Source organism: Arvicola amphibius, chromosome 7 (assembly GCF_903992535.2).
Source record: "Arvicola amphibius chromosome 7, mArvAmp1.2, whole genome shotgun sequence".
NCBI classification, from domain to species: Eukaryota; Metazoa; Chordata; class Mammalia; order Rodentia; family Cricetidae; genus Arvicola; species Arvicola amphibius.
Window position 1 is genome coordinate 32,350,621 of NC_052053.1, and position 12,703 is coordinate 32,363,323.

The following is a 12,703-nucleotide window of genomic DNA, read 5'->3' on the forward strand; positions in this document are numbered from 1 at the left end:
AATGCCATTTTGCACACAACTTAAAATGCAACAACAGTTTAAAATTAGTTCTATGTTGTATTTTTTTTATAAAAATTTGTCCGGTTTGATCACATGCTCATTCAGTCCCAGTCCAGCTGGCTTTGGTGAGCTCTCATTAGATCAGGCACACTGTCTCAGTGGGTGGACCAACCCCTCGTGGTCCTGACTTCCTTGCTCATCTTCTCCCTCCTTAAACTCTTCAACTGGACCTCAGTCCAGAGCTCAGACGTAGGTCTCTGTCTCTATCCATCCATCACCAGACGAAGGTTCATATTCATCTTTTTGGGTCTGGGTTATCTTACTCAGGATAGTGTTTTCTATTTCCATCCATTTGCATGCAAAATTCAAGATGTCATTGTTTTTTACCACTGAGTAGTACTCTAATGTGTATATGTGACGAGCATGTGATCAAACCAGACTCTCTGAATGTGCTGACAATGGGGGTTGACTGAGAAGCCAATGATAATGGCACTGGGATTTGTTTCTACTGCATGTACTGGCTTTTGGGGATCCTAGTCTGTTTGGATGCACACCTTCCTAGGCCTGGATGGAGAGGGGAGGGCCTTGGAATTCCAGGGGGAGGGAGGAGAGTGAGGGGAGACGAAGGGAAATGGGAGAAGGGGAGGAAGTGGAAATTTTGAATGGTATTGTTTATAAAGCAATAAAAATTAAAAAAAAAAAAACTTGTCTAAGCCAAGTTGCTCAACCACAAAACGGATCCCTTATTTTTCAGCATTCCTAAACACATATGAGAGTATCAATAGCAACAAACATCTAAAATCCAGAGGAGAATACTTATCTTGGGTTATTATTTATAAATAGTGTCTTTTTCTTCTTTAAAAAAAAGTGTTAAACCCTTCAATTAATTAGTACTTCCTATGAGAATCATCTAATGTATGGGCTGATATAACACACACACAAACACACATGCATGCATGCATACTTAAAAACATCTTAACTACTCTCTCATACCAGCATTGGATATACCTCAATGTTCTATCAAAAACACTGTATTATTGTTCAAAACTTCCTTTAGCAAAAATTCGACTAAATTACATACAAATTTTACTTAAATGTGTTTTTAGGCTATTTCTATCACATTTATGAATGTGGGATAATTTCAGAGAATTATTAGAGCACTGAGTACTTTTTCTAAATTTAGATACTAAAAAAATAAATTTTAAATTAAAAATTTTAAAGTAACACTGACAGATGTTACTGGGTTTTATTTGTCACTAAGTTTACTTTCCACATACATCTTACTAAGATTATAGAAATCAATGAGCTGGCCGGGCGGTGGTGGCGCACGCTTTTAATCCCAGCACTCGGGAGGCAGAGGCAGGCGGATCTCTGTGAGTTCGAGGCCAGCCTGGTCTACAAGAGCTAGTTCCAGGACAGGCTCTAAAAAAGCTGCAGAGAAACCCTGTCTCGAAAAACCAAAAAAAAAAAAAAAAAAAAAGAAAAAAAAGAAATCAATGAGCTAATTAAACAGATTGCTGGGTGTATTATGTAAATAATGTTTGTATCCAGTTATGTGAGTATCCAGTTATCAATTTTTTATAAAGTAAAAAAACTCTTCTAGACTTCTAGTGCGAAACATCAGCAGAAAATAAACAAACCAGCAAGCATCTGATAAGATTTAATGATAAAAAGAATTGTTCTTATCATTAAAATACCAGATTTTAGTATTTTCTTTTATCAGGTTTTATCATTTAGCCTGCTAACATCAGAAAAACACAGTTAAACCAAGAAACCCAGAAGGCTCAACGTATTCTAAAGAGTTTAAAGAAATACAGTAAAAATCAGAATTTAAAGATGGCTCAAGGAAGTATAAACAAAAGTTATCAGCTTTCTTGAGCATGTAGAATATTAGCTACTTCCATGAAAAGTCTATGTAGCACTAGACCAATGACAGCACTCTAAACAACAGATCACAAAAAAAGTTCAGGGAGTTTAATCTGATTACCTAGTACAGCTGTTTTCATAAATATTTCTGAAGTGAGTGAAAATCAAAGACTTTTTAAAAAAAATTTTAGGGTTCAATATACATTTGCTATGCTGTAACAAATCAACACATCTGAATTACCAGTAATACGTTGTAAGAAATATTTCTCAGAACCTCTTACCTAAAAGAGCTTTACAAATATATATGTGTGTGTGTGTGTGTGTGTGTGTGTGTGTGTGTGTGTGTGTGTGTGTGTATCTCCTTTATATATAGCCTCCTGTTTCCACACTTTCTTGGCTAACTTTCTGGATCAGTTCTAATAGTCAAAGGGTGTTTTGGCAAAGGGTATTTAAAAAGGCATCAAATATGAATAGAGAATAGTAAGGAAAAGACAAAGGAGGTTTCGATCCGAGACTACGTTTTCATCATTAATTACTTCAAGATGCAAGCAGAGACCATTCCATACTTAAAGCACTGGAAGAACAGTGTGACTGCAGAGGAGAGTAGGGAGGTCTGCAATTAGCTATAGTTACCACAACAATAAACGTTCCAAAATGAACTCAAAAGGAAATAACTGGCTAACATGTTACTGTGTTATATATACCTCAGTTAACACTACTTTAAAATATAAAATGCACAACAGAGAATATAGGACAATAACTTACTTGAGTAGGAACAAGTACTGGAGGGTAGGCCATCTTGTGATGTCTATACACCCAAAATGCACAAATGACAATCCCTGCAATTAACATAAGTGGTACCAAGGAATACAGCAAGATGTTGTAATAGGGTGGCTTCGGTGTAACAGGATTTGAAGTGGCTGTGGAAGAGGGAAGAGGAAATGGTTCGGATTTGGTCTACAATTCTATCATACGTATAAGCATAGAGTCAGATTTGGGGGGAAATAAAATATAAGAAAGTAGTAGTAAAACAAGCATGATTTTTTACTTACGCTGTGTGACTTCCATCTCCGGAAAATAAGAGAACTTTTCATTACACATATTGCCCTCACAGCAACAAAAGTACACTTCAGGGCTGTCTTTTTTTTCTATACAATCAGTCCTGTTTGAAAAAAAAAAAAAAAGAAAGAAAGAAACAGAATAATTAACACCAATATTATTACACTAACCCTACAACAGATGTGTTTCTTCTACGACAGACGTTCAAACTGAAGATATTTGTTGAGTATCCAATTATCAATTCTTTAAAGCAAAAACACTTTCCTAGACTTCTGGTATGAAGCAGCAGCAGAAAATAAATAAATAAACAAACCAGCAAGCATCTGGGTTTATGAAGATCACACAGACTAAGACAAGTGCTTTAATGTGGTTTGTAATGAGCAATCTAAGGTAACTATCTTCTTTGATTTTTCAATTATTAGAGAAGCTTGAGAAGAACATAAAGCCAGTGAGGCAATTTAGCCTAGGAGTTGCATTTGCTCATGGGAAATGGAACTTACCCATTTTGTGAATATTAAAAACTGAAAACTAGATATAAATCTAAATAAATGTACACATACATTAAATGATGTGAGCTTGTATCTCATGAATGGAACATATTTCAATATCAGAGACCCAAACTAGTTTTGGGAATGTCATGTTTTTCAAAGTAGTAGATTTACAATTCCTGAACAGATAAGCAAGGTTGTGATTTTAAAAATAAAAATGCAGAGAATATGAACAAACACATAGGACCTTATACCGTGGAGTGATCACAATCAGGCTGACTAAATTAAAATACAAAGTAGCGGCCTTCTATACAGGAACTAAGTCATTAAAAAGACAGAGTTAGCCTCGAGAAACAAGTTCCATTCAACCACTAAGAAACAGCTCTATCTATTTGTCCTCTTTAAAGCGACTTTAAATATCAATGAACCTAAAGACACAGCACACAACTGCACCAAGGTTTTGTGTGGCATTAAGCACAATATGGCTGAGACAACTCCAGAGAAGAGTTGAAGATGCTTGTGTGTTTACCAGCATCAAACTCTAAATAGAATCTATTAACGTCTACTTAGAAGAAATTAAAAGGTAAGTGAAAGTTGATTTCATAATTTATAAGAAACATGTAATTCAAAAATTAATATTTAGTCATGTCTCTAAGAACAGAAAAGAAATACACTTAGACTAATTCAAGAAAATTTCCTTTCTCTTTTCTTACTATCCTTATTTGTTTCTTTAATCAAATTCAGAGCATAAAAATAGTATTCATGGGTTTCTATATTAGCATTTGATCCCTAGAATCAAAACAGGTGTAATGCACTCAGTGAGGCTCCAATAAATGATTCACTAAGCATTTCACCACTGCCTGGTTCTCACATAAGTAAAACACTAGGTTTAGAGGTCACTATACAAACGTGTATATGGATATGTATTCACATACACACACATACACAGCTTCTTGATATGAACTAATAAAAGATCAGTTAGAAAAAAGATATTTTTTCTAGTATTTTCCCAACCCCTTTTATAATACCAAATTATCATTTGGTTATACAATTCTATTAGTAGAATCAGTAAGAGTCAGCAAAATGCAGGTAAAAAATGAAAGTATAGATAAGTAATTCTTGGAAAACTTACAGAGTTAGAAGCCTAACCCAAATACTAAATATATATCTAAATGATTATGTTTCAATATCTCATGAAGTGGAGCTAATTTAATTTTCTCAATTTATTCAATGCCTAGGGTCACATATGGCTAAGCAATCAATTGCAGGTAACTGAGACACCTAGAAACAGATAGAGTGGTCAGCAGATACAGCACAATTTTGGGGGTCCAAAAGTTGGTTACCTAGGACTCTGCAGGCCCCTATAGTGGAAAAACTGTGGCCCAGGCAGAAAAATGGTTATCAGTCCAATACTGATGTCCCTTCCTATAGAAGGGAAGTACTCCTACAGAGAGATCAAAAGTACTCAATAACATGGCCATTTATCTTATTTCCAGTAGAAAACAATTTAAAGAAGACCTATTAAAGAAGATATAGCTTTGTATGAGTTTTTAGTTCTGATACAATTTAGTTCTGAATGTCAAGTTAAACGTCTCTTGTGGTAAAAAAACAAAGGTCTGCCTACTTTGCAAGACAAAAAGGGGTGAGGGAGAAGAGCAATTTCTTCCAGAGATATAAAGAAGGAACTGAATGGAAATTAAATACTGCAATCAAGCATCATTCCTCTTTGAGGACAGACTTTTCAACACACATACTTTCTTTCAAAGTGATTTCTAAATTGACATTAAAGCTTATGATGCTAATATGATAGTAAAAAAAGTATTCATATAAGGGCTCTCACTACCTGTAGATTATTTAAAATATATCAAGTATAAAGCATAAACATGGCATGTTAATTAATTTGAAAGAAAGATGTCATTGGTTCATGTTATCATGGTCTTTGTAATTTCATCTTTAAAACAGCAAGAAACACTTAAGTAAAAATCCATGCATTGATATTTCCTTTCTCAAGGTGGGACAGATGGGAAAGTCACTGAGCTCCATCATAAAAATTCATACATTCTTACCTGTCATAGCAGTTGATGTCATCCAGCCAACAACCTTGCTTCACTATTTCTATGGAACCAGAAATATTCTTCCAGGTAGCAAAACAATGTCGCCGTTTATCTTTATCACCATAACAAGGCTCAACACCAGTCTGATTGGTTCTGTCTCTTTCCCAATTAGCATTAAAGAAAAGACACTCCTGAGTTTCTGATCTACCGAGTATAGCACCTGTAAGATAACAGAACATCTTAATGTAACTATACGGCTCTTAATATCTATGCTCTGAATAAGGCAGCCACTTAAGGCGCTCTTGCAAGTCCCCTAGTGTTGCAGCTTTGCATTTATGTTACTAGGTTAATCCCCATACTTTAAATATAAAAATAACCACAATCATCTGAATGAGCCACATATATTACAAGATTTCTCTTGACAATGTCAGCTTCATTTAATTTAAAAACACACAAAAAATAGCAAAATTGTTTGCAACCCTCCCACAGACCTTTTTTTAAAAAATATTTTGTACGACAAAAGAGAATCTAAGCAAACAATTCTCCTGTATAGTGAGGCTGTAGTTCCCTCAACTCTGTAGACTAAAACAAAGCAGGGCCATGCAGACTTTGGAATCCAGCAGGTGTGCTCTCAATAGTGAGTCTCTTAAGTAAAGCAATTTGCATTAATATGCATCCTCAAGGGTAAAATTTTAATCTGTTGGTAAAAACAGGTGTTGTGGAAGACCTGTACCTGAACTACAATGTCATAGTGAGGTCTTGTTAATATTAACAAATGTGACCATTGAATTCTAAATAGTGAAGTGAACTAACATCCAGAAGATCCATATAATTCAGAGAATCAATAGTTTCTAAAAAGAATTAATGTGATGTTACAAAAGCACTCATGTGTAAAAACCCATTAAAGGTGAAAGGCAGCTCACCAAAAAAAGAGACTATACTTCTTGAATTTTGGTATTATATCAAAGAAAACTACAAACATTTAAATAAATTATTCCTCTTCTCTAACTACATAACTGTGTATGGCTAGATGAAAATAATACAACAACCAAAGTAACATAAAACAGCAGCTGAATGAAGAAACAGATAAAGAATCCCACTGTTTCTACTAAGCCAATTACGAAAGTTACAAAAAAAGTCACATTTCTTTTTGCTTTAGAAAATATTTTTCATAAAGATTTCTTTTTTTACTAACAGAATAAAAAACACTTGCTATTTTTAAACAAATTGCCATTTTAAAATATCTTCGTTTCTAACATGGAAAACATACAATCTACATTCAAAAAAATTCTTTGGAGCAGTTGTGTTATGGACAGGAAATATCGGTCCGAAACGCTCATATGCTGAAGATTTGGTTCCCAACTGGAGGCATTATTGAGAAGTGACTAGATATTGAGGTTTCTGACCTAATCAATGAGTTAATCCCATAATGGAGCTTGTAGGAAGTAGGTCACTTCTCCCCAGTCCTCACTCTATTTCCTGTCTACCAGGAGGTGGGGGTTTGACTGGACAGTTACGATGTTCAAGTGGCTGAGACAATGAAACTGGGATCCAACATAAGTCTTTTAAGTCACTGATGGTCGTGTGCTGTCCTAGCAACAATAAACTAACGAGTTCCTTAATTTTATGAGCCTAAGTCTTGAGAGCAGCTGTTGTACAATTACTAAGAGAGATGTACTTATGAGTTTGTAGTGTCTATGTGCAGAAATGCTGTCATAAGGTGGCATACTGCAGACTACACTGACAACCATGTCATCTGCATTCTATACAAGGACTGCTACTACTATTTATCTGTACACATTAGCAGCCATTTTCTAAGCTACTTCTTTTCTGAAACTTCTTCAAAACATGAGCAAACCAATTTCTCTTGTACAAAATATTCTAAAAGCATGTACTGCCCACACTCTTATCTTAAAACAGGGATGGCAAACTTTTTTGTAAAGGTCCAGACAGTGTGTATTTTAGGCTTTGCAGGCCATATGGTCTGTTGCAACTACTCTGCTTGTGAAGTACAGAAGTATCCATAGACAGTAAATGAATGAACATAGTTTGTGTTCCAATAAAACTTTATTTATGCAAATTAAAAACTAAACTTTTTCAATTTTTGCATCTCAAAAATATTATCCTTTATATTTTCTCCAAACACTTAACGTAGAAATTCATTCTGGGATACATCTGGCTCACAGGTTGTGTGATTGGCAACTCTCTCTTAAAGCATTGCCATTATTATTCCAACAGGCTGGCTAATCTGCCTTTGATTTGCTAGAGTTGAGTGTCCTATGTATTTCTGTCCATTTAACTCACACAATAAATGGATGGATGGAGAGATAGATGGATGGATGCATGGATGGATAAATATATAGATGAATGAACACTGTGTAACTATTTTCAGTCTTCAAAGGAAGAGTCCACTGCAGCACAGGAATACCTTAAACTAATTATGACCAAAACAAACATGGCTTGTAGCCTTAGTAACAAATGGACTACACCTTTGGTTTCCAGTCAATGAAAAAGGTTTCCCTAAGTATTCTGCTGAGAGTGAGTCTGAAGATTTTCTGAAGAGAATTTTAGTACAAGAAAGGGGAAATATTCGTTCCTCCTAGTATAGACAAAAGACAAACTAATGATCACTTTAATCACTTTAATGTACTTCTAAAATTTATCTTTTAAAGTTAAATACATTTTCTGTGTAATTTTCTAGATCTAGATTATCATTTATTTTTTTCAGAGGTAAAGAAAATTGTTTATGAGGAAAACTGTGACAGTCTTCCTCACTCGTCCTAAAGTTGGTCTGTAATTAGTCTCTGTCTCATACATTCCATAACTAAACAATAAATAACATGATACTTATAGAAACAAACTAAATGTATCTAAATATATGTTTTTACACTCTAAAGTTCACACTGTGACTTCAAAGTGTAGTTCTATGAAAAGATGCTATTATTCAGATGCTATAGTCTAGTCTAAAGCTTTCTTAAACACTAAACCTTTATACCTAAGTTTATTCTACCAAAATAACTCTAAATATTTAAAACTATCATTTCAAAAAAAATTAAGTAGGCATAAAAGTCTGCATTTAAGGCACATTCTTAAATCCTGTTTCTTTCATTCTTGTAACTCAGTGTTACTTTCTATGTCTTATAAAAGAGATAGCTAAACAGTGTATTTAGGGGATATAGACATGGTACACATATTGCACACGCACCTATGTATACACACATGCATACTATATATTTATATAACCATGTATGTGCTTCTTTTCTTTTTCTTCTACAAATACTCAGGGAAGATCTAATGATCTTAACAACCCCTAGCTTAAAGACTGGCCTGAACCTACAACCTCTTCTGTGACTTTGAACAAGCAAACAAATCCTTCACTACCTCTTTCTACATCTATAAAATGAAACAGGCTCATTCTGGGTCCAAATTTTCTTCAGATCCATAATTCAGTCTAATTATAGTAAATCAGGAATTCTAGTCACAATCAACTATCTAAGTAACTTATGTAGTATTTCTGTATAGAGTACTTGTATTGATGACTAACGCTAACTGCTTCATTTTCTTACCACTAGGGAAAAAAATAAAACAAACTATAAACAGGACTCCTGAGACATAAAACACCCAATACAATGAATCAAAAATACTTTTCCATGAGAAAGGAAATTTCAAGTAAAAGATGGCAGATAAATAGAATTTGAGTTTTTATTCTGATACAAATTTTATATACAATCTCCTCCAGATACAACAAAAAAGATCCAGTGCTTCCTCATTCATTTCAAAGTTAAAATTAATTTTAAACAATTAATTAATTTCAATACAATTTTGAAATTGTAGTATACTAAAAGTAACAGCAGGCAAGGAAAAACAGACCTTCTTTTCACTAACTTGAACGCAAAAATTCTCAACAAAATTTTAATAAATTAAACCTATAATGTTTAAAAAAAAAAAGAGAGAACTAAGACACTACAGTCTTACTTCAGCTATGCAAGGCTGGTTCAGTGTTCAAACTTAACTCAATGCAGTCTACGAAACAAAGGAAATAAAAGTGAAAAATAGTATGACCACATACACCAAAACAGAAGAAGCACCAGACAAAATTTAACGCCCGTTTATAATAAAAACAAACAGCATACTAGGAATAGAAAAGAACTTCTTCAACGTTATAAAGAGGGTCTACCAAAAGCCCACCAATAGCATCATATTTAATGGTCACACATAATGAGGAAGACTTCAGGCTAAGATAAGAGACAAAGCCAGGTCATCTACTACACTGCTCTTAATCATTTACTTAAGATAGACTGAATGTTCTGATTTCTGATACAAAACAAGAGACAGAAATTATGGGTATAATGCTGAGAAAAGAAAAATAAAACTGTACTTTCAGATGATATTACTTTTCTAAAAATTTCCAAGAATTTTAATTAAAAGGAAATCTGCTAGAACTAATAAGTGACAAGATAAGAACAAAACCAGTTGCTCTTCTACATACTAACAATGAGCAAAATGAAAAGGAAGTCTAAAAAATTCAAGACAAGATACATTTTATGTAAAGAAAATAAAATATTTAGAAATTATCATAATCTAACAAAACTCAAGTGTTGTAAAATTGTTAAATGCTAATGGAATAAGAGAGTCAAACATTTGCTAAGAAATCCAATTTTCATATATTAGAAAGTTCAGCATAACAAAGATGACAGTTCTCCCTAAATTTATGTTATGTGCAGCTTTATTTAAATTCAATCAAAATCTCCATAAACCTATTTGTAGACATAAACCAGGTTATTAGAAAATTGTTTTTTAAAAAATACAACTGGAGAGAAGTCACTAATCACTTTTCTAATGTTAAGATTTACAACGTGGCTAAAAACATCAGGACAGCGTGATAGATAGTACAGAAAGACTCCAGACATGTGTGATGCAGACAAAAAGCCAGAAATAGATCCAAGCAAACCAGACCACTTTTAATAAACGAACAAAGCAATGCAATGAGGAAAGATAGCTTTTACAATAATAATTGCTGAAGGGATTATATACTCTCTGTAAGCAACTATACATTTAAAGAATCCCTTCCATCACCATGGTCAACTTAGCAGTTCCTAAAAGGCCAGCTATTTCGGGAAACTTTGCAGGCTAAATCTCATATATGTATCTATTTTCAAATTTTCTTCTGGTATAAATAGCAAAACCCTAAAAATCTGACCATCAGTACTTATTCGTTCTCTCAAGTGTTCACTGATCCAATGTAAAGTAATTAATATCTGTTGACTTATTTGTATAATTTAATATTTACTATAAAAACCCTCAAATACAAAAACTGTCAAAAAGTATCTTTTACTCTTATTGTTTTTGTGTTTTTACAGTTCTGAGGAACAAATCTAAGGCCTAGCACATGCCATTGAGCTGTTTTCCCTGGCCCTATTTGCAGATTCTAGTCAGTCTGTGTGTGCACGTGTGCATTCACGCATGTATGCACGTGTTCGTGAATCCTTTTTCATGTCAGGATGTTACTGAAATTTAGATTTTAAATCTATGAAGTAATGCATGTAAATTAACATGACTTACCCATTTATAATGTGTATATTATTTCAAAATATGCTCTAAGTGCTAAATGTGCACAACTTTTTTCAAAGAAAAATTAATTTATAAAAAAGGCATAAACAATCATGATTGGGAAAGCTACACTGCTGAAATGGCATATTTTCATTTAGAAAGGTAATAAATAGTGATGGCTGATGTGTCTTCTGTCAAACTGCCAGTTTTGACTTTGGTTTTTGAGATTGTGTGTGTGTGTGTGTGTGTGTGTGTGTGTGTGTGTGTGTGTGTATGTGTGTGTGCTGGCAAAAAATTCATTCATGACTAAAAACTCGTATCTAGCACAATACATGAGAGTCAACTTTGGTGAACTATTGCACAAAGGTATGTAGGTGCCCACATAATATCTAGGTATCACTAATATGAAATTGAGTAATTATTTAACTGTTTCATGCTTCTTCAACTTTATTTTCAACAGTTTCTGTTTGGTAAGCTTTGACTTTTGTGACATATTAATTAGTTAAAATGTGTTACTCTCAATATGAAAAAATATTTAACCGTTTTATAGAGCTGTATGGCCAGCAGTTCTGAGTAAAATAATACAAATGCACTCTTCAAAACATGCTTGCTGTAAGACTACCCATCTTACCTGCCCTCCAACATGCATGACTTAGTGAGTGATAAAAAGCAAAATATAATGCAACAACTGAATAAAATCTATCAAGTACCAAACAGGTGAGGTTGGAAGTAAAGTATCATTTGTGATTACAAATTGCATGCTATTTTTTTTTAAATTAAAAGCACTGTGGCCAATCAAAATTTTCCTACGTTTGAAACAACTCTAAAAAAAAAAAAGTTAGGCAACTTAAAAATCTGAAGTTCATTCCTAGACAAATAATACTTCCTGAAGTTATGAAGATGTTCTTAAAATACAAAAATAACATATATGCTAGAGCTGGACCTATTCTACTGAGCTACATGCCTACCCCTCTCAGAGACAGCCACTGATTTTAATCAGTTATATATGGCACTGGGGGTTACATGTTAAGTCTGTGCAGAAATACACATGTAAATTAATGTGTCTTAGCCATTCCACGATGTGCACATACTTCAAGACATGTGACATGTTGTGTCTCCCATAGGCAATTTAATCTACCAGAAAAAGTTAATGATGTTTAAAATATAATAATTTGAGAAGCAATCTCTATTTCCTTTTCACTGTTCCTGTCACTCTGGGGACGGACCAGAACTCAAGAGAATCAGCTAAGGAAGACAGATTGAAGAAACTGAAGTTTTTTCATTCAAACAATCTTATTGTACAAATTAAAAAATCAAACAGTATCAAAATATTCTGTGCAACACTATACAAATGAACAATTTTAGGATGTTCAACACATTAGGAAACCTTGTGTTTGAGTGTGTGTGTGTGTGTGTGTGTGTGTGTGTGTGTGTGTGTGTGTTAGAAGCACCACTGCTCTTCCAGAGAACCCAGGTTCAATTCCCAGCATCAGCATGGCTGCTAACAAATAACTGTACTTCCATCCCAGAGGTTCCGATGCCTTCTTCTGACCTCCTTAGACAGCACACAAGTACAGAGTTCACATATATAAATGCAGGCAAAATAGTCATACACATAAATAATTTAAAACTATCATAAATAAACAGAATACTAATGTTCAATATGAAATATCCCTAATTTTTCCC

General features: G+C 33.8%; 1 protein-coding gene across 2 annotated transcripts in view; it reads right to left on the minus strand.

Moving 5' to 3' along the window:
- Acvr2a (activin A receptor type 2A) overlaps window positions 1–12,703 on the minus strand; it is a 79,801-nt gene that overhangs the window by 28,382 nt on the left and 38,716 nt on the right. For both annotated transcript variants that reach the window (XM_038335686.2, XM_038335687.2), the window contains exons 2-4: window positions 5,480–5,687; window positions 2,919–3,028; window positions 2,632–2,786 (exon numbers count right to left, since the gene is read on the minus strand). In XM_038335686.2, the coding sequence (XP_038191614.1) occupies window positions 2,632–2,786; window positions 2,919–3,028; window positions 5,480–5,687 (473 nt within the window). The remainder of the gene's footprint in view (window positions 1–2,631; window positions 2,787–2,918; window positions 3,029–5,479; window positions 5,688–12,703) is intronic.